Here is a 22184-nt window from a genome sequence, read left to right on the forward strand (position 1 = left end):
TCATTCTTTCATACTCACTACAACGTGTCAGGTGCTGGGGATATAGCAGTCATTGAGGTCACCGTCTAGGAGAGAAGACAGCCTCTGAACAATTAATTTCAAGAGTGAACCACGTACTATCAAGGAAAAAAAGGGAGAGGAGAAGGACCCAGCAGGGGATCCAAGCTAGTCTGGAGGCGGGAGTGATGCTTCCCCAGGCAAGTGACTTTGTCATGAAGGACCAGTAGGAAGTGATGTGGCAGTTCCCCTCCTAACAGTTTGCTCCACTGCCATCGGACAATAGCAAATGTGACGAGGGTCCAACAGCTTGGAAGAGAGGACGTGGTCAACACAAAAAGGCAAAATAAATCCTAAATCTCCAAGGAACCTTTATTTTACTTCATATCGAACTGAAAGAGCAATAAAATAAAAGTATTTTCAATTCATAAAACACGTTTACAGCGATTGCACTGACCAAAAGAGAGAAAAGTGAAATCCCTGAGGAATTGTGAACAATAAATAAAATACCTAAAAATTAGAATGTTCTGAGCTTAAAGGAAATGTCCTGAGCCTGCTCAGTTTGGGGAAGTCAATGGCCCTTTGCAAACTTCAGTTTCTCAAAAGGATATCCAATTGATGCAAGCTTCCTGTCATGAGGAGAAGCTGCCACTTTCAGTAACACCTTAAAGGGTGGGAAATAATCAATCTTGTTTCAATCAATTTGTGCACAGTTCTGAGAAAGCTACTGCATAGAGCAGGAGAAGAAAATATGTGTTACAAGGCCAGCAACATACTGAATAAGTACCAGTGCTAGTTTAATTTGTCATTAACTAAAATGTACCATTTTCTCATGGCGTGTGGATATTACACAAAAGGGACATTGTCTCCCTGCTGTTTGTGGGTAACAAGAAGAAAGACTCAAATACCTGCGAAAGGGTAAGACTGACGTTTTAAAAAGTTCTAGGAGCTAGCAAGGCAAAGATTCTCTGTGAAGACCCAGGACTGAGGACTGGCTTTGGAGCTCTCGAATTCTCTTTAGGAATTGAGGTCCAAATACCCTATTGCACTGACTCTAGGATGTACTTCTCCCCGCCCCAGTTTAGCAAGTCAAATTTAAATGGGCTTAACCCTTAACTGTCCCAATTTTCACCCCTTTATGAGTAATTCTGCCCCCACTGAGAATGTCAACTCCCTCACCTAACTTGCTCAGTGGTGTGTAAAATAATGGCCATGCTTTATAATCAGTGGCTTCTTAGATTAAATTAAATATGGTGCTCTAGAAGTTCAGGACACACAGGGACTCCCATAAAAATAAATCTGACATTTAAACCCTGGTTATTTTCCCAACTGGAAAGACGCCGGCAAAAAACATTCGGCGTCTGAAATTTCAACACAAGCACCAATGGCCTGAGGAAGGATCAGTCAGAATGGTAATGTGAGGTGAGCTTACACTCCAGTTTGGATTCTGTCCCTAATCCATAAGGAAATTGATTTCACACTTCTGGGCCCCATTTCCTCATCTGTAAAATGGGAAAGTATAATTAGATGGCCTCCAAGTCTTCCAGCCAAAAAGGAAGGTGATTTGAAATGGTGCACCACCGAGGGCACGTGCTGCTGTGAACATTCTACAGCCAAGCTGTCCCCGGAGCCAAAGAAGCCCCTCCAGGTTCATGGCTCATACCCCTCTGCAGCCACCTCTGCCCCCCCACAACAAGAGTCAGGGCTCCAAATCCAGAGACCTAGGAGCTAACACAATTCACTCACAACGTTAGTAACTGCCTAGGAAAGAATGATTCTTCAGTCTGGGGCAATTTGTAAACTTCTTCTAAGAATTTCAGAACTTAACTAGCCTAAGTTGATCTAAATATCTACAATGAATTTAAAATACAAAAAAAATTACAGCAAGGTTTCACTTGGAAGTTTCACGACTGACACAGTTTGGCTAAGGATTCTGCTGTTCTGAGTGCCTCCTCCCACGCTGTAGAAGCACCGGCCCGAAAAAGGTTTGTTTTCTGAAAGAAAATAACAAAGAAATTTCATCTGAATGAACCATTCACATCAGCTCCTCACTCCTCCCCTTGCCATATCATTCAATGAGAATAAGTATGCTTAGAAAAAAAGAAAAAAGAAAGAATAAGTATGCTTGGCCAAAGAGAGCACACAGTGAGGAATAAGTGTTTTAAAGTGATGAAAAAATGGACTGTGTTGACAACAGCATTGCTTTATGCAAATAATACACATATTTATATTTTTGATGCTCAGAAGTTATAATCTGTCCCTAAACATGTCAGAATTAAAAACAAGCATAGCAGCTACATCAACAATGCCAAACAAACCACAAATTCCTACGCCTTCCTATTTAAATTCCTACACATTCCTATTTCATTTCCAAAGGCTCAAACTACTTTAAATGTCATGATACATTGCTTAGCTAAGTTATTAACTAAGATAGACTTCCTTCTGTAAAATTCTCTTCAACTCCGTCAATGATACATGTGTATGTTGAGTCCTGTTCCCTGAGCTTCCACATACTAACCCCGTGAAATGACAGAGCTCACGTGTGTTGGCATTAGCATCTTGCACTGAAGCAGCAGGTTCTTGAACTCAGAGGAACTAGAGTTGCTGGGTCAAAGGTTACTATTAAGCAACTAGAATGTGTGCTTTATGCAAATAAGGGAGGGTGGGAAAGGAGGAGGTTAAAATAAAACTCAAACTCTCGGAGCTGCCAGTGGCCTACCTGCAGCCATCACCTCCATGGTGTTGTTCCAGAGGGCGGATTTCGCCTTGAAGTCCCAAGTCACTGATTCCCCATGTCCCTTTCTACCTCTAATATGGGCCGTGCCTCTTTTCATGAGAAAAAGGGAGCCTTATGAAATGAAGAAATGATGACCAGTTGTAGAGACTCCAATTTGTTTGCAGGTCAGAAAGTTATGTACAGTTAGCAGCTGAGGTATTTTAGGTCTTCCATTTCCATTATCTTTCACAGCAAAGTTGCTTAGATATTAAACACATTTATTAAGCAATTTAAGGACTTATGTTTAAATATAAACACACACTGGCTGATCATTTCTACCCAATCAAAACAACATGGCTTCCATCCCATGTAGCTAATGGGCTACAAGTCACAAAGTGGGTGTTTCTGGAGGACTGAAGACAAGCAGTGTTTGATGTGCTCACTTGAAGAACTTTTCAGTGTTATAGAGCACTGAAGGAAAGCCACCATGGAGCACCATTAAAACCCGTTTGGGGGGGCACCTAGATGGCTCAATCGGTCAAGCATCGACTTTGGCTCAGGTCATGATCTCATGGTTGGTGAGTTTGAGCCTCACATTGGGCTCTGCGCTGTCAGCACAGAGCCTGCTTAGGATTCTAACTCTCCCTCTCGCTCTCTGCCTCTCCCCCATCATTCTCTCTCTCAAAAATAAATAAACATTAAGAAATAAAACTTGTTTTGTTTCCTAAGTGGCAGTAACAGCAAACCAGGAAGGGTGGGAGAGAGGCTGGCACAGTTCCTGAATCCGTCCCCACTCCTGTCACCCCTGGGAACATCAGGAATGTGCAAAAGGATCAACTCTTCAAAACTGTCTTTTATTAAAGAAGTAACAAAGTTTCACTGTAGGCAAACTGGAAAACATAAGTAAACAAAAAGAAAAACTACTACTTGCTTGGGAATGTATCCTTTCAAGCTTTTTCTTTGCTCATCTATACGGATATTGTCATGCCCCAAGACACACCCGTTTGGGTTAAAACATTTATACTTTATAGAGTTCCGTTTAGTATTGCTGTTTTGGACTCAGAGGCATTCACTCACATTTGTGAAGGCAAAGATGGACCTGGGGCACGTTGCAAGCACCTGAGAGTCAGAGACAAGCACCATCTCATAGTTTTGCTCTAGGAATCCCTGGGGTTTGCTAGCTTGGAGTAGTAATGATCTGATACCAGATGACCCCTCCAACGCCCTTTGTGTGATAGGGGAGTGTGACAGTGTTTGCCTCATTGTCACTGACTTCTTTTTACTTGACTTTTCCCCTTTGGGGGATAGGGGAGTACACGAAAGGCTAAATTAGACAGTGAGGATCATGGGCATTGTGTGAGCGTTGTGTGTGCGCTGTGTTATAAGTGCGGGTGCTTTGTAGCCACAAAGAGCTTAAATAGAGCAGAAAATGAGTTGCAGAATAATTAACGAAGGAAAAATCTCCTCATTTAAGTAGGTATGGCGTGGGCTCCAGTCCCCTTGCAATTGTGGGACCCAGAGAGACCATCCCGCAGGATCACGTGCATCCACGGCACGGGTCAGCCTGAGGCAAGGCCTTGCTGCCTGCAGTGGTGTCGTAAAGAAGCTTCAGAGACTTCAAAAACACAATCAATAGTCAAAATGCAACTTGAAAATTATGTGAAAATTAAAGGTTCTTACCACTGATGTTACTGATAGATCAGACTGTAGTTATCAACCAAAGAATAATCAGGGTTATCTGCAAAGGGCAGAACAGAGCAACATTAAGCTAATACTGCTTCGTGGTAAGATTCTTAGCCCTTTTCAAATCAAGACATTCCACTTAAAGATTCTACTGACTGCCCTTCTGTAAAAAGAAAACATATCCAGCGACGAAACCTACCCATGAAAGTCAAGACTACACACAGAAGATTCACGCATACATTCTGGAAATCACTACCACGATTTCATTGCCCTTTTTCATCCATGTGCAGATAGCGGCACCTAGAGTAAAGCCATCTTCAAGGTTTAGCTTAGATTTCAAGCTAAGACATAGACAAAAATCAGTCCCACATTATCAGGTGGTAATTGTTTTATAAAAATAAAATAACAGGAACACCTAGGTGGCTCAGTCAAGCATACAACTTTGCCTCAGGTCATGATCTCCCAGTTCATGAGTTTGAAACCTACATCGGGCTCTCTGCTCTAAGCGCAGAGCCTGCTTCAGATCCTCTGTCTCCCTCTCTCTCTCTGCATCTCCCCCACTCACACTCTCTCTCTCATTCTCAAAAATAAATAAACATTTAAAGTAAAATAACTTAAATCCTTATATTTTTCAAAAATATTATTATAATTTCAGGTCCTAAACTTCTTTTCAGTCACTGAAGTTTTAGTAAACCATGATATGCAGCATAAGTTCCCTCTTCCCTTGAACATAGGTAAGTACACCTTTCTTTTACTCAAAAAAATAGATATTTGTTGAGCACCTCCTATGTGCTCAGGACTGTGTTAAGTGCTATGAGTGATACAGGAGAAAACCAATTATCCACCTTCAAGGATCTTATAATTATCCAAGGAATAAAACTAACAACAATAACAACAAAAAAGCTAAAATGTGTGGTTGTCCTAGAGGTATCATAGGAGTTCTGATAGGATTTAAAAAGAGACCAAGTCATGAGTGACAGACCCAGTTATGGCCAGTATGCAGATATATACTATTAGGTTATGTGTTTCTAGACATAACTTCTATCAGTTACGTTTCTGTGTAATCCACAGGAAACTATACTTTGCTTCTCTTATGGTCCAAGTTGAAATAATCTCTTAGGTAAGACTGCCTTATAATAAGTTTCTTTTGGTACTCCAGGAACTGAATTCTCTTTGACAGGCAATAAAGTAGACCCCTAATTACCAAAGTCTACTCTTTGACAAACAGTATTACATCAAGATCCTGATACAGGCTCGTTCTCTTGAGAATTTATTTCTATTTATTCCCTTCTTTCCCTTTATTTCAACATTCCAGCTACTCAACCTTAAAGAGAACCTGACATGAGTATTTTGAAAGGTCTTTCTTGACATCGTACCTGGTAAACTTTTAGGAACTGGGAGAGGTCCTCTCCTGTAAGAGATGAAAACCAAAGTCTTTCAGATAAGTTCTCATTAGTTTGTAATTTTTGTCTTCATGCCCCAATCATACTGCACGCTAATCAGATCTGGTTTCTGTTCTGAAGAGTCAAGAAAAGTTCAGATGAAGCAAAAGCCGGGCAACACTGACGTACCGGAATCTAGGCTGCCGGCATTCTATTATGCTGGTGAGCAGGACAGCAGGATGCACAGGACTCAGGAAGCCCAGAGCCCTGTCCCAGCACCCCAAACAGGCAGGAGGAAAGTCTCTACTGTGGAGCATGTGGTTTCCTGACCTCCTGGTCCCTCAACATCTCCACACGTAAGATGGGGAATCCAAGCAATTCCCACCTCACTGCGAGGATTAAATGAGCTCATTCACGTTACCTGTTCTGAATGGCACCCTGGTGTTCTTAAACACTGATGATGACCATCCAATCCTCCCTCAAATACTCCCTTCTCTTTAAAAACTGGAATGGAAATTCAACAGCCTAGATTTCAAGTTGACTGTGCGGGAAACAGAAGTTTCTTTTCTCTCAGATAAAGCAGGGGTGGCAAACTCTTTCTGCAAAGGGACAGTAAATGACGTAGGCTCTGCTGGCCACTAAGGCAGCTCTGTCACAACTCTGCCAACTCTAATGCAAAAGTAGCCACAGAAAAAATGTAAGTGGATGAGCATGATCAGGTCCCAATAAAACTTTATATGAACACTGACACATGAACTTCATATCATTTCCATGTGTCACAAAATAGTATCCTTTTCTTCTTTTTTCAGCCAGTTATAAAAACCATTCTTTACTCTTGGGCCCTACCAAAACAGGTAGGTCAGTTGACTCACAGGGGGCCAGAGTTCTGCTTTCTACAAGCTCTACGAAAAGTATAGGATTCATGCGTGAATCATAATAATCACACTCAAGCATAATATGGTCCTCCTTAAACTATGACTGGTAAAATCCACTTAACATTTGTCCTAAAAATGCTACTTCTACTCCTGAAATCGTTGTTTCAGTATATGCTAACTAATTTGGATGTAAATTTTAAAAAAATAAAAAATAAAATAAAAAAAAAATGCTACTGCTCCAAATCTAGCAACCTCACTTAAGCAAATGCAGGGGTAGATGTGTTCTAGTATCTCTTAGAACACTAATGATAACAACATTTATTAAAAGTATTTTTCTTCGGGGAGCCTGGGTGGCTCAGTCAGTTAACTGTCCAGCTTCGGCTCAGGTCATGATGTCACAGTTTGTGAATTTGAGCCCTACATCGGGCTCTGTGCTGACAACTCAGAGCCTGGAGCCTGCTTTGAATTCTGTGGCTCCTTCTCTCTCTGCCCTTCCCCTGCTCACATTCTGTGTGTGTGTGTCTCTCTCTCTCTCTCAAAAATAAATAAACATTAAAAAAAATGTTTTAAGTATTTTTCTTCATGTGAAAGGTAGGTGGTTATTACCTTGGTAAGTTGGGCCCTGGAGCCTTTCCCTGTGGGGCTGTATTCTTCTGGGGGCAGTAGAAATTCTCATACACAATGGGTGCTAGGGAAATTAAGAAACAAAATATTAAGATGCTGGTGTCTCCCATTCTCAATGACATGTGCACAAAAGACTAGCAGAATTGCTTAAATAAATGCCCCGCCCCACCACTCCATTCACCTGGTGGAGTCTGTCCAGTTTTTTGTTGGTTCACAAAGTACTCAATGTCCTTCTCAATGCTGCATGCCTCTAAGCTCTTACGGACTTCTTCATACATCTGACAAAAAGAAGACAAATCAAGCATAGAGGTATGTCTGTGAATAATTGTGACACAGCTTATTAAAACAGGTTTGATGAATGGCTGGCTCTTCCAAATTTTGTTTTGAAAAGAAAAAGAGACATTCCTAAGTCCCAGACTCATATAAAGGGATTTCTCTGGTGCATATCAGCTATTAAAATTGTTTTAAAGATGACAAGAAATGTTATCTCTGTGACTGCATAAAAACCTTCACAGAAAGATTTGTCTTTAACACTGACGGGACAAAGAAAATAGATACCAAGACCAAAGCCACACACAAAATGCAAAGATGAATTAACTTGGAAAAAAGCTCTTCTAGTCGATTCTACAGGTTTTCTAGGTGTTTGATTTTTCTCCTAAAGTGAATGTCCCATCCAAGTGAGGGTGGCTATTTCTTAGCAAAGAAGGTTGTGATAATTTGATTCTAATCCCTCTTGAGGTCTGGAAACCCCATGAGGGTTGCTGTGCACAACTTAAACCCGGATGTTGGCTGTGGGAATGCCGCTGAAGTAAATCTTGAGCCCTGGCATGATCATTAGCCCGGGCATGGGTCAGTCTCCTAGTGCTTGGTGGTGTCCTGGAGTGACCCTTTGCTATGACATCTCTGTCTTCCATAAACTAAACTACATTTGGGTCTCCCTTTTCCGCTCTCCTGCCCCGTGAATTCCTTAAAGAGAAAGTCATGGTGGCAAAGCAGATTAGGAGTCAGGCAGTTAGGTGTTTATTTGGGTCTTTCTATCAGCTCACTGTGCGGCCTCGGGCAAGTCACCATACCTCTCTGGGCCTCAAATGAGGAGGGTGCACTAATAAATGCCTATGGTTCCTCCCACTCTCATGAATCCTCCATGGATGCTTCTGACTTACCTCATCACTTGTGACACATTGTTGTGACAGCTGATTCATGTGTAACCACAATGCATTCCGAAAGAAGTTTATTCGTTCACATTCTTGAGCTTCGAATATCTGCGGAAACATAACTACATGTCCGTACATATACAGAGAAGGGAGACATTTGTCTAGACTGGCTATGACTTAAGAAACAGTGTCAACCCTCATTATCTGTAAGCTTATTGTCCCATTTAGGATATTCCCTGCTACCAAGGAAACTCATAAACTCTTACCGCAGGCAAAGAATGCAAATAGTATTCTAATATGGTATTGACACAAACAGGATTGGATATAGTTCTGAAGGTAAGAGGTAATGAAGAGCCCAGATGCCAAGGGTCTAACCTGAATTCCAGCTAACATTTCCGACTGCCTGGTGGGCATCTCCACGTGGGCAGCTTGCCAGAGCCTCACATTGAAATTCCCCTATGACTGAATATTGGCAAGATGATTATAATCACTGAAGTTCACGAGAACGTGGGGGAACCTGCACTTGTCCTCCAACTCTGTTTATGTTTGAAGGTTTCTTTAACTAAAAAAGTTTTTTAAGAAGTCACTTCCTGAACAATAGCTTCTTGGACATAAGCAAGTATCAACTTTAGGAAAATCAAGCTATTATTCTATAAAGGGGATGCTATTCGGTGCGCCTGGGTGGCGCAGTCGGTTAAGCGTCCGACTTCAGCCAGGTCACGATCTCGCGGTCCGTGGGTTCGAGCCCCGCGTCAGGCTCTGGGCTGATGGCTCAGAGCCTGGAGCCTGTTTCCGATTCTGTGTCTCCCTCTCTCTCTGCCCCTCCCCCGTTCATGCTCTGTCTCTCTCTGTCCCAAAAATAAATAAACGTTTAAAAAAAAAAAGTATTAAAAAAAATAAAAAAATAAAGGGGATGCTATTCAACGGTGGATGTTATATATTAATGTACTTTTTAAAGGTTGAATATAACACTATTACATTTTAAAACTTTTTATCATGTAGAACTTCAAACATAGATAAGAACAGAGAAAATAGTATAATGAATGCACATGGACCCTTCACCAGCTTGAACATGTATCAATTCACAACCAATTCTGTTTTATTATATCCTTACCAACTCATCTACTCCGTAGGATATTTTGAAGCAAATACATTATTTTAATTGGAAACCTTTTAGTATTTAGCATACTTGGTATATATGTAGTGTTTATTATATTTTGTATTTATGTAGCATATAAACAGTAGATTTTATGTGATTTTTATTATAGAATACTTCGCATGGACAGAATCATAGAGAGCAATATAATGAATACATACCTATTGACCACCTCGCTTGGTCAACAAGTTAGGCCATATTTGCCTCAGATTCTGTTTAAGCCCCTTGTGTGCTTTCTCCAAACTCGATCCCCTTCTTCCTTCCCCACAGATAACCATTCTCCTAAACTTTATCATTCCTGTGCAGGCTTTTCTAATATTTGTGTGTCTATAAAATGCATATGATACTGCTCTGCACGTTTTTATACCTTAAAAAGGGGGACTTATTCTAGGTTTTTCCATGAGAGTGTGGAGTCACAGAAGTAAAGCAGAAAAGAGTGTTTTAGGAAGGGGATAGTGACCCACAGTGTTAGACAGTAGACACAAGCCACATAAGATCAGGAACTGCAAAGGCCTGCTGGACCTCACACCACAGAGATGTCTGGTTCCTCAGCGAGCAGCAGCAGGGGTGACAAACCCCAGATGCAGCAGGCTGGGACAGGCAGGGGCAATGAGCATGTGAAGACAACTCCTTCAGGAAGCCTGGCTGTGAAGAGAGGAGAGGGCAGCAGACAGGAAGCAACAGCCAGTACCAGTAGGTTCTAACACCAAGAATGAGATGAGTTGTCCAAACAATGGTATAAGAAGTTCACACTGAAGGGAGCTTTACACAGGCATGAGGGAAAGACCGCTGGATGATGGGATCTTGAGCCCAGATGGCGGGATAGGATCTTGATAAGGCAGGGGCAGCCCCTTTTCAACTAACAGGAGAAAAGGAGGGGAGGGGGGTGTAGATCAGTGATTCTCAGGCTTGAATTTGCCTAAGAAGCACCAGGGGACTTATAAACAGTACTGCACCTATTCCAACAGTTTCTGTTCAGTAGGTCGAGAGTTGGTCTGAGAATTTGCATCTCTATCAAATTCCCAGATGATACTGATGCTACAGGTCCCGGGATTTCACTTTGAGAACCACTGGTAAGAAAAACTATAGACAGGCTAAAAGAAACTTGAGGAAGTTTCCAAGTTATGTCTTTATTTTCTCCAGGAAATTGTAAGTGAGGTCACATGCTAAAAATGAAGCAGGAGGTAATGGTGAAATCAAAGGTGTAAGGAGAGTAAGAACTTCTTTTTTTTTTTTTATGTTTATTTATTTTTGAGGGTGTGCCAGCAGGGGAGGGGTAGGGAGAGGGGGCGAAGGATTCAAAATGGGATCTGTACTGACAACAGAGAACCCAATGCCTGGCTCTCAAACCTCGAGCTCATGACCTGAGCTGAAATCAGACACTCAACCGACTGAGCCACCCAGGTGCCTGAGTGAAAACTTCTAGCTCACCTTCTATCTGCATTCTCCTTATTGGATAGCAAGTTCAGGCAAGGCTCTTGAAAGATAATTATTTCTGATTCATTATTATTAACTGATTCAGCTATTTCATATTTGCACTAACCAAACGTTGGAGGAAGTCCTTGAACAGAGTCAGACACAACGCTCAGGACTGGGACGGGGCAGAAAGATGAGGCTTGGAGGAAAACATTCCAGTTCCATCCATCCTATACTTACATTTCTGATTTCTAACTTGGCCTCAAGCAATTCTATGAGAATTGGGGCCCTGTAATAAGGGAGTGGTGCATTTCTGGCAAAGTAGACTCCCCAAATTCTTGGAGGAAGATCATCCCCCCCTGAGCAGCCACCAGTTCTGGTACCTCACAGGCCTTGATGTGCTCGATCTGCCAGTCTTCACGGACTTTGTCCAGAGTGTTGATGTGCATCATGTATGCCTTGTCTGCAGTGGAGGGGAAGGGCCTGGGTTCAGAAACCAGGCAGGAGCAGGGTGCGCAGACCCACTGCCCAGCTCACCCTGGATGACAAACGACACTCGCCAGAGTCACACTGAGCTCACAAGACCCCATGGAGCTCTGAACAGTGGGAGGCCATATCCATCTCTCTCTCTCACAATATATTTGTGAAATAAGCACTTTCTTTTTAGACATTAAACCAAGCCAAGTAAGAAATGTTTCAAGGGGAAGAAAAAAAAAAGGAAATGCTTCAAGGAAGGAGAACAAAGGCTGACAGGAACTTCAGCCAGAGTTCTCTTGAGCTAATTCAACCTCAATAGCTTCCACCCATTTCCATTTTCAGGAAGATTAGACAGTGAGAGGTGCAGAGAACTACCAAGTGACTTTGGTTTTGGGTTTAGAGACTTCTTAAATGACCATGGTCACAAGAGGCTTGGCTCCTGCAGAATACTCTGGGATCAGAAGGCTTTGCAAACACCTGGCTTGGATCTCAGGTTTCAGCCATGACAAGGCCTTGCAACTTGGCTGTTTCCTTCATAGCAGATAAGAGTTATCAGGGCTGAAATGGGCTTTTAAGACAGATGTTCCTAATAAATCAGAATGAGTACCTGCTTACAAAGCAGCTGTCACATGACCTCCGCCCCCCCCCCCCCGCACCCCCCCCCCCACCACCATTTAATTACAAGTACGGCTCAAGCAGGCAGTGGCCAGAAACAGCTGTCTCACTTTCCCAGGTTCTGATATACCTTGTCTCCCTCCCTGTCCTCCCTTTCTCCCTTCTTCCCTCCTGCTTTCTTGTTAATCCCACTGTCTGTCCATACATTCTTGTATGATATATAAAAATACCTTTCCCGACAGATTCAGCATAATGTCAGCCCCCTCCCCACAAGCCTCCCCCATCCCTGGGAGCAGCCCCCTCACCTGAGTCTTCGACTGCAGTCTTCGAAGTTGCCAGTTTCACGAAAAGCTGTGAGGACACATAAAGAACAAGAGATGGGGAATGCTGGGTAGAGCTCCCACAGGCAAAACAGGTTTGAAAGCAATGGCTGTGAAGAGACCCGTGTTCCACATCTTACCTGTTTCTCTCAGCAAACCGTTCAACTTGCCCTCTAATCTTAGCACCACAGGGAAACGGCCATCAAACATCTTGCCCCATGGTATCCTAAAGACATAACCCCTGCCCTCTGGTTGCTGACAGTCTTCTACCAGATTACATAAAATTGATAATGTGCCCAAGCCTGAGGTGGCCTGGCTCCAAAGAATACTTCAGTCTTGAAGAAAGATGAAAAAACCAAAACCCTCTCCCCTACTTCTTATCACCCTGTTCCCTTCCCCCACGGCCACGCTTCTCCAGCTCCTCCCGAACCCCAAAACTGTGACAAGGGACTTTCTGGGCCAGAGGATCCTGACAGCCCAAAAGCAAGATATTGCCAGGGACTTAGGATGCACGTCCATTTTTCATTAAGATTAGTAATTGGCTTTAGTTTCAAATACATAAAGCTCAGATTTTTCAGGCTGTCGGCTCTCCCAGGTACCTTTTCTTGCTGCTTCGGGTTCACCACATTGGCGCTCCGGTGGACAGCCTGCTCTGCTTCGTCTTTGTCCCGGCATTTCTGCATATAGGTCTTCTTTGCCTTTGTTGTTATGTGCCAAAAGAGGACCAAAACAGGTGAGCGGAACGTGAGCCTGCAAAGCAGCAGCCCGAGCCCGCCAAGCCCAGCAAAGGACAGGGCGCTCTGGTCAGTGCCGTGATCACCGCCAGACGGTGGGCACCCTGGCAGCAAAGGCTCCTTCTTATCTATTTGTGGAAGGGCTCTTTAGCCCTTTTCCAAACTACGCGTGTGGTGGCAGCCTGATCAAGGAAGTAATAACTCCAATTCGGCAAACACAAAGTATGTGGGCTTTAAAAACTGGAACAAAAGATGGGATTTGAAATAGGCAAAATCAAAATATGTATATAACTGTAAGGTGTATAATCTAGGGGGACCTGGGTGGCTCTGTCGGTTAAGCAGCTGACTTCAGCTCAGGTCATCGTCTCATGGTCCATGAGTTCGAGCCCCGTGCTGACACTCCAGAGCCTCAAGCCTGCTTCAGATCCTGTGTCTCCCTCTCTTGCTGCCCCTCCCCCGCTCACGTTCTGGTTTTCTCTGTCTCTCAAAAATGAATAAACATTAAAAAACAATTTTATTTTTTTTTTTAAATTTTTTTTTCAACGTTTTTATTTATTTTTGAGACAGAGAGAGACAGAGCATGAACGGGGGAGGGGCAGAGAGAGAGGGAGACACAGAATCGGAAACAGGCTCCAGGCTCCGAGCCAGCAGCCCAGAGCCTGACGCGGGGCTCGAACTCACGGACCGCAAGATCGTGACCTGGCTGAAGTCGGACGCTTAACCGACTGCGCCACCCAGGCGCCCCTAAAAAACAATTTTAAAAAAAGATGTGTAATCTAACGTTTATGTAACATAACCCTCAGAACTTAGATGCCATCACTTGACCATAGTAATTGTAATTATGCCTCAATATTCTAATGCATCCACCATAGCAGGTGACAAGGGCATGGATCCCATCAATTCTGTCACTCAAGCATAGCCATGTTCCTTTTTGATTTAAAAAAATCTGTTTGAACTAGTTTATTTTTTTATTTTTATTTTTAAAGTTTATTTTGAGAGAGGGAACATGCACGGGAGTCGGAGAGGAGCAGAGAGAGAGAGAGAGAGAGGGAGAGAATCCGAAGCAGGCTCCACACCAGCAGCGCAGAGCCAATGTGGGGCTCAAACTCATGAACTGTGAGATCATGACCTGAGCCAAAACCAAAGGTCAGACACTTAACCAAGCCACCTCGGTGCCCCTGTTTTAACTAGTTTAAAAGTAGACCCTGGTCTATCCTGTGCTGTCATCACTACCATTAGTATGAAAACAGTTCTCAACTATATAGTTAGCAAATCAAATAATTTTCTGTTTCACCTACTGAAGCAAAGACTTAACTTACTCAAACAAAGCAAAGCTGTGAGTCAGCTAATAAATAAGAATGTTGTTCCCCCCCAAAACTGCTTCACCAAGAATGAAGACTCCTTTGCAGAGATGGTTTGTGCAATTCTCGGCATGCTCTGCAATTCAGATGAGGTTAACCTTTCAGTAAACAACCATACAATTCTCTATATATGCTACACACACATAGAACTTTCATAATTTTTCATAATTGTAAGCACATAAGATATTCATGCAGCAAATTCCTTTTGTAACAGTATGTGATAGACATTTTTCTATGTCAAGCATGATCCCTGTAGCTGAACATTTTTTTTTTTAATGTTTATTTTTGAGAGAGACACAGAGAGTGAGCAGGGGAGGGACAGAGAAGAGAGGGAGACACAGAATCCGAAGCAGGCTCCAGGCTCTGAGCTGTCAGCACAGAGCCCGATGTGAGGCTCGAACCCACGAACTATGAGATCACAACCTGAGTTGAAGTTGGACGCTTAACCGATTGAGCCACCTAGGCACCCTTGTAGCTGAACATTTTAAAGGTTGTAAACACACACACACACACACACACACACACACACACACGCCATAATTTTAACTATCTCTCTATCAGTGGACACTTGTTTCCCATTTTTTATAACATAAAAATATTCTGATTTTGTTTTGGGTAGTATGAATTTATTTATACGGGTCAAATTCCTAGAAGTGTAATGGTTTGGTAAAAGAATATGTATATGTGCAACTTCCTTCCAAAATGACCACACCAACTGGTACTCCCACCAGCAGTATATGGAGTAAATTTCCTCACTTTCACCAACACCAAGCTTGAACAATATGCCTGACCTTTTCTAATATTAGAGGAGAAAATGTCAGCATAAAGTTGTGTTATTTGTATTTATTTCATGACCACTAAGGTGGTATGTCCTTTCTACTTCATGTCTTTTACCTGCTTTCCTATTGGAGCATTCCATATTTTCATTGAGTTTTTTTCCATTGTTTTTTTTTTAACGTTTATTTTATTTTTGAGAGAGAGAGACAGAGGGTGAGTGGGGGAGGGGCAGAGAGAGAGGGAGACACAGAATCTGAAGCAGACTCCAGGCTCTGAGCTGTCAACACAGAGCCGGATGCAGGGCTCGAACCCATGAACCAGGAGATCATGACCTGCGCTGAAGTTGGATGCTCAACTGACTGAGCCACCCAGGCACCCCTTTTTCCATTGGTTTTTAAGAGCTCAGTCTATATTAGGAACACTAACTGGCTATCAGTTATGTAAGTTACAAATATTTTCCCCCATTTGTTGTCTCTCTTTAAGCCATGTATAAGGTATTTTTTCTTTTGCTCTAAAGTAGTCTTAAATTTTAATGCTGTCAGTTATCAATCTTTCTCTACCCTACTTTATTTTTTAATATGGCATATTAAATATTTTTTCTCTGTTGCTACATATTCATAAAGGTCATATAACTAATATTTCTCCATTTTTTAGTCACTAAATAATTTACAATTTTCATTATTTTAAGAGTGAATAAGTTCATGCCTTTGCTTTTCTTTTTTGGGATGATTTCCTAAAGATAGAGTCTTAGATTCTTAGTATAAGACTGAGGGGATATGATCACATTTATGGTTCTAAATAATTTTTTTAAAGGTTATACATACAAGCTTTTGAAAAGATGGAAAGATGTAATTTTCCCTATTCCTCCACATAAGTACAATTAAAAACTCTGGACACTCTGTATAAAACAAACATAAGACTCTGAAAGGTGGAGAGAAGGCAGATTGGCTAGCAACCCTGGTCTGAGAAGGGTGACCCACAAGTAAGTTCTCTTGGTTTTTTCTTTGCCTCATATGTCACAGACTGAGTGCAAAGAAGCAGGCAACCAAGAAGTGGCAATGAGCAAAAACAAGAAGTCCCAACAAAAACCTGCCCTCTCTAGCCAAAAGACCAGAAAAGGGACAGTCTACCAGAAGAGAAACCTTGAGAAAATAACCATTCTACTGCAGCCAAGCACCACCTAAAAAAACTGTGGCCTGCCCCCCATACATCCAGCAAAGGACAAGCAGGGAGTCTAGACTTCCACTCTCACCAAGCTATAACAGGATGCCCAACTTCCCTGCCAAGATGGTTTCAGAGAAGGACAAATAGGGAACTGGAACCTTCATTCTTACTGGAAGATAACAGCCCTACACATAGTGTCAGTGGAAACCATGTGGGCAACCTGGACTTCTACGACCCCTGCCTGGCAGTCACAAGGTGCCCCCTCTACCTGCTGGGGTGGTGTCAGAGAAGGTCTAGTGGAGGATCAGAACTTTAACCACCTCTCTGTAGTAACACAGCCACACAAACCCTGTGATTTCAGTGGAGGCCAATGGGAGAAACCTGGATTTTTACCCCCATAAAGGAGTAATGAGGCAGGTGACCTCACTGTCCCCTGCTAGAGGTGTCAGAGTAATCCAGCTGAAACAGAATGTTTAAATAAGATCCAGAGTCTTGTAACATAATACCTAAAATGTCCAAAACCAAATGACTATCACTAATCATACCAAGAACCAGGAAGATCTGAAACTGAATCAGAAGGCTTTCAATAGATGCCAACATCAAGATGACAGATTGTTAGAATTATCTGACAAAGATTTTAAAGGAGCCGTCATAAAAATTCAACAAGCAATTACAAAAACACTTAAATGAGAAAATAGATGGTTTGGGCAAAGAACTAGAAAAGTTCAGCAAACACATAAAAGCTATAAAGAACCAAATGGAAATTTTGGAACTAAATAAACACACTAATGAAAATTAAAAACTCAATGGATGGACTTCAGAATGGAAGAGATAGAAGAAAGAATCAGTGAAGTGGAAAACAGAGCAATAGAAATTACCTAATCTGAAGAACAGAGAGAAAAACAGGCTGAAAAAAATGCATAGATGGGGCACCTGGATGGATCAGTGGGTTAAGTGTCCAACTCTTGATTTCAGCTCAGGTCATAGTCTCACAATTCCTGAGATTAAGCCCTGCATGGGCTCCATGCTGACAACATGGAGCCTGCTTGATATTCTCTCTTGTCCTCTCTCTCTGCCCTGCCCTGCTCATGCTCTCACTCCCTCTCTCAAGAAAAATAAATAAACCTCAAAATAAACATATAGAGCCTCATGAACCCTTGGGACCATAACAAAAGATCTAACACATTCATGTCCTTGCAATCCAAGGAAAGGAAGGTGAGCTAAAAAAACTACTTGAAGAAATAACAGCTGAAAACTTCCCAAATTTGGCAAAAGATATAAAACTACAGATTCAAGAAGTTGATCATACCCCAAACAAAATAAACCCAAAGAAATCCATGACACTACATATATAGGTGAACTTTGAAAACTAAAAAAAAAAAAGAAAGAAAGAAAAGAAAAGAAAAGAAAGAAAGAAAGAAAGAAAGAAAGAAAGAAAGAAAGAAAGAAAATATCTTAAAACAGAAATGACACTTTACCTACAAGGAAAAACCTATAACCAGGGAAAACAGCCTTTGACACTGAAGGGGAAATCAAGATATTCTCAGATGAGGAAAAACTAAAAGTATTTGTCAATAGTAGACCATCCTGAAGATGGCTAAACTCTCTAAGCAAAGGAAACTATAAAAGAAGAAACGCTGGAATATCAAGAGGAAAAAAGGACACAGCAAGCGAAAAATGAGTTAATACAATAGTCTTCCTTTTTCTTGAGTTTTCTAAATCATTTTTGATAGCCAAAGCAAAAATTATAATACTAGCATGGCTCTGCAGGCAGGTAGAAGAGATAGTTAAGAAACTTGTATTTCAGTAGGGTTTTATCTTGAATTGTGAGAAACCTTGTCCCAGATTGCTCAAAACACAGAAAGTCTGGGAACAACCATGTATGGACCAATGCTATTTCTGCAGTTACACTGACATCATTCCCTATTTCTCAGTTGCTTTGGAGGTGCCATGCATCACAGAAAAAAAATGACGCGGAGCAGACTGCATATGTCATCGACATTGGTGACATTTTCTTTTTTAACTGGGTTACCACACACCATGTCACATAGAACATCATGATGATACTTCTGTACAAATATGGAATCATGGATGTTTCAGTAACAGAGTTCACTGTGTCCAAAGTGAACAGATTTAGGAAAGCTAGAGGGAGGGCCCTCGCAATTTATCTTAGCTCTGTCTTGTTGTGTGTGTGTGTGTGTGTGTGTGTGTGTGTGTGTGTGTGTGTGTGTGTGTGTGTAAATAGATTACTTACAGAAGGCTCTTACAGTTTGTAGATCCTAAAACATGAAGGGCTCACTCAGTAAAATAGGTAAGAAACCAAGATTCAAAATAGTCACAGGGGGAAAAGCTAACATCCAACAAGATAAATGGCATGTGATATAGACACTTTTGTGTCTTGGCCTGAGATATTTCAATTGACTTGTAGACTTTCCCAGGTTACCAGAAAGTCACCATCATTTTCTTTCCTCTATCTTGTTTCATCCTCCGTCTTTCCAAGGCCTTAAAAAGCAGGAAAGTCAAACTTCTAAAGGTTGTTTTCCCAAACCACTGCATTAGTCCATAATATTATTGAAGTACTATTTTCAGGAATATGCTCCTACACAGCACAGGATTTCAGAAAATGTCACCATGGGAAAAAAAAAAAAAAAAGCAATAAACTGAGACTCACATCCATAGTTTTCTTGAACTGTAAGCTCCTTTGTTTATGGGCAGCATCCATTATAAGCTCTGTCTGTGAAGAGAGGACAAGCACTATTAATAAAAAACAAATTACTGTTAATGCCAGCTTATCTTGAGGAATAAGTGTTCAATGTGGATTACCTCACTTAGTCCTCACACACCCAGAAGGTAGATGTGCTATTTATTACTCCCTTTTTACAAACAAGGAAACTGTAGCAGAGAGGCTGAACAACCTGCCCAAGGTCTTACGGCTGCTCAATGGTAAGGCCCGCCCTTGAACTTGGGCAGCGACTGTTGAGAATCACTGATCATCCTTGGAGCTGTCTCTTCCGTAAACCTGGAATCAAGGAACTTAGGTTTCAAAAAAGATTTAAAAACCTTTGTTAAGGCACCATTCATATTTTAAAAGGGGTCTTTATTCTGTAAGCCTGTGTCATCACAATAAAATTAGGGACGCATAAATATTCACTCCTCTTGTATCCACCAATAACACACCCTAAACCAGCAAGGAGCCGGGGCAGTATGAAGAGAAGAAATGTTTGTAGGACAACTAAAAGAAGGTATTCTCCCAGCTAATCCCAGCTAATCCAGGAAAGGTAAACTACTCTGCTGAGTTCACTTGAGAGCAATTTCTTTGTCGTGGCTCTGATATTAACCCTTTCATTACTCAAAATAATGGTGCTAATAGTAAAAATGTATGTCTCAGACATAATAGTAGTTGCCATTTATCAAGCATTATTATGTGCTAATCAGTTTTCATGCATCCCAACAACTGTAAGTACTCTTATCCCCATTTTTTTGACAGTAAACTGAGGGGGATTAATTTACCCAAGCAAGTAGTAGAGTTGGGATTTGGGCACAGCCTGACTCTTGTGCCCTTGTTCTTAATCATTACCCTCACCTACCATTATCCTTATGATAGCTCTATAAAATCAAACGGGTATATAAAAAACCAAGAGGTGCAGTAATTCAAAATGAGCTATGGCATTGCTCTCGTGCAAAATGACACAATGCAAAATAATAACTCTGAAAATAATGTTCAAATGTGGTTTCTCTTTCTTCTGGAGAATTACATTTTTGTCTGTTACCAACACAAACATGGCTGGATGGATTTTCAAGATATCTGGATGGAATGTTTGGGATGGTCTGACTTCAAATATAAGCTTTGTGGAATACATGAAATTCTGTTGGGGATCCCCAAGGGGCCTTCAGAGAACTGAACAGCCATCTTCCAGCCCAGCTAAAATCGAGGAGTAAGAGGTGGGCCATGCATCTGCTAACAGTGAAGATCCTGTAGACACAGAGAACAGACATGAGCCCCACATGCAGAGTCTCATGGGAAGGCCCTTGTCATCACAGACAGGAAGCTGTGTGGTTCACATGAGCGCCTAGGTACCTCTACCAGGAGGAGGAGCTGGGTTTATTTATTAATGGTTCCTGATTTCCCCAAACTCCATGGAGCAGATCACTCAGCACTATTGGTCTGTCCTGTGGTCTTTGCCAGTCCAAAAATATATATTGCCTTTCTCCCAGTTTGGGAGCTGCCACTATTTCATAGTTTATGGACTCTGCCAGGCCTCCTTATGTCCAACTCACACATAACACCTGCTTCCAGCTCCTCTCAGGTGGCTACAAAGTTCTATTAGACCTTTTCCCTTCATCTTCCTCTCTACCTTGGAGGATCCCTGGCACCTGTATGAGAACAGGACCCTAGAGAGAGAGAGAGAGAGAGAGAGAGAGAGAGAGAGAGGTAGTCTGGCTCTAACCTGACAGTTGTGAGCCCTGGGGGCCCAAGAGGTGATAATTGCTCAAAGCCATTCAGTGACACCAAGTCCAGATCTGTCTGTTACCCCACTTTGATTTAAGTCTCCTCATGTCTGTATTCACTTATAGAATGGCCTATTCTTGGCAGGTCTTCAAAGGCCAAACCCAATGGAAATCTAATTGTCTTATTATTGATAACACAAAGTAGTACAAGAACTATCACCTCTGCTCTAGGGTGGGGAGAAGCAGAAGGGAGGGGCAAAGGAAGAAGAGATATGTAAATGATTCAAATGGCCCTGCAGTACATGACTGAAATAGCTGCTTTGGTGGTCTGTCTGTCTGCATTCACGCCATTAAAGCTGTAAGCGTCACTCCGTGTAACCAAGGACGTTCCTTTCTTTGGAGATTTCTCTCTACACAGGCAGAGCACCATTCTGCCATGCTCATCCCAATGTCAGCGGAGAGGGCAGAACAGAATGTAGGCACCAGAGGAGAGTGACTGACCGTGTGCTGTCCCTGTCAGCCTGGCACATTCTGGGCCGGGGAAGCAACCTCAGTACCCTAAAACGCCAAGACTCCTGAAAGTGGCTCCTAAGAGCCCCCCCAACCTGGCCAACCCTCAGGGATGACAGCCTGTCCCTCATCATCCTCACCTGTACTGTCACTCAATCTGGTGCTTGTAGCCTCAGGGTCTGCCCCCAACACGCCTCCCCCACCTCACTGATAAGGTTAGGAGTCCCCACTGCAGGTGAGGTGGCACCTTCATCTCCCCTAGTATTTAATGCTCATCACGCTTTATCATGATGACTATGTCACATCATTCTCTGGCCATGCTCTACACTCCATGAGGGAAGGATGACCATGTCTGTATTGTTCACCACCGTCAGAAATCTAGTTAAGTGAGTAGTACACCACTAACTTCTGAGCTATTCTACCTGCCGTTCCCCTTCCCCAGTTTGCTAAAAGGAACCAATGGTTTTCCGTGATAAGTGGAAATGGCTCAATTTCCAGAAAGTGGAAGCCCAAAACATACAGTGAAAATGAGAAGTTAGCATAGACACATTTTCTCCCAAAGTTTGATTTAAAAAAAAGGGGGGGGGGCATCTAAAAACAGAAGTGGTACAACCCAGAGTTCACTGTGACACGAGTAACTAGAAATTTATTAGTAAATTTCAGACTTCTTCAAGAAAGCTCAGAAGGCATTTTCTTCCTGTAGAGAGCACACAGAATATAGAGAACTTGGATGACAGCAATGAGCTGAGCACAGGCTCCTTTATTACTTAACAG

The 22184-nt window shown here is 42.2% G+C and overlaps 1 protein-coding gene across 2 annotated transcripts in view; it reads right to left on the reverse strand.

Moving 5' to 3' along the window:
* Nucleotides 1-348: 348 nt before the first annotated feature.
* The window catches only part of PSTPIP2 (proline-serine-threonine phosphatase interacting protein 2), an 80151-nt gene continuing 58315 nt past the window's right edge, over nt 349-22184 (reverse strand). The window contains exons 6-15 of one of the 2 annotated variants that reach the window (XM_025931361.2): nt 19123-19185; nt 13015-13113; nt 12401-12446; nt 11387-11466; nt 8441-8539; nt 7459-7555; nt 7260-7341; nt 5773-5807; nt 4394-4451; nt 349-1991 (exon numbers count right to left, since the gene is read on the reverse strand). In XM_025931361.2, coding sequence (XP_025787146.1) covers nt 4402-4451; nt 5773-5807; nt 7260-7341; nt 7459-7555; nt 8441-8539; nt 11387-11466; nt 12401-12446; nt 13015-13113; nt 19123-19185 — 651 coding nt within the window. In that variant the 3' untranslated portion in view covers nt 349-1991; nt 4394-4401. The remainder of the gene's footprint in view (nt 1992-4393; nt 4452-5772; nt 5808-7259; nt 7342-7458; nt 7556-8440; nt 8540-11386; nt 11467-12400; nt 12447-13014; nt 13114-19122; nt 19186-22184) is intronic. The other variant, XM_086682882.1, reaches the window with a different exon arrangement.

The sequence above is a fragment of the Puma concolor genome, chromosome D3 (assembly GCF_028749965.1).
Source record: "Puma concolor isolate L17-30 chromosome D3, mPumCon1.1.hap2, whole genome shotgun sequence".
Lineage (NCBI taxonomy): Eukaryota > Metazoa > Chordata > Mammalia > Carnivora > Felidae > Puma > Puma concolor.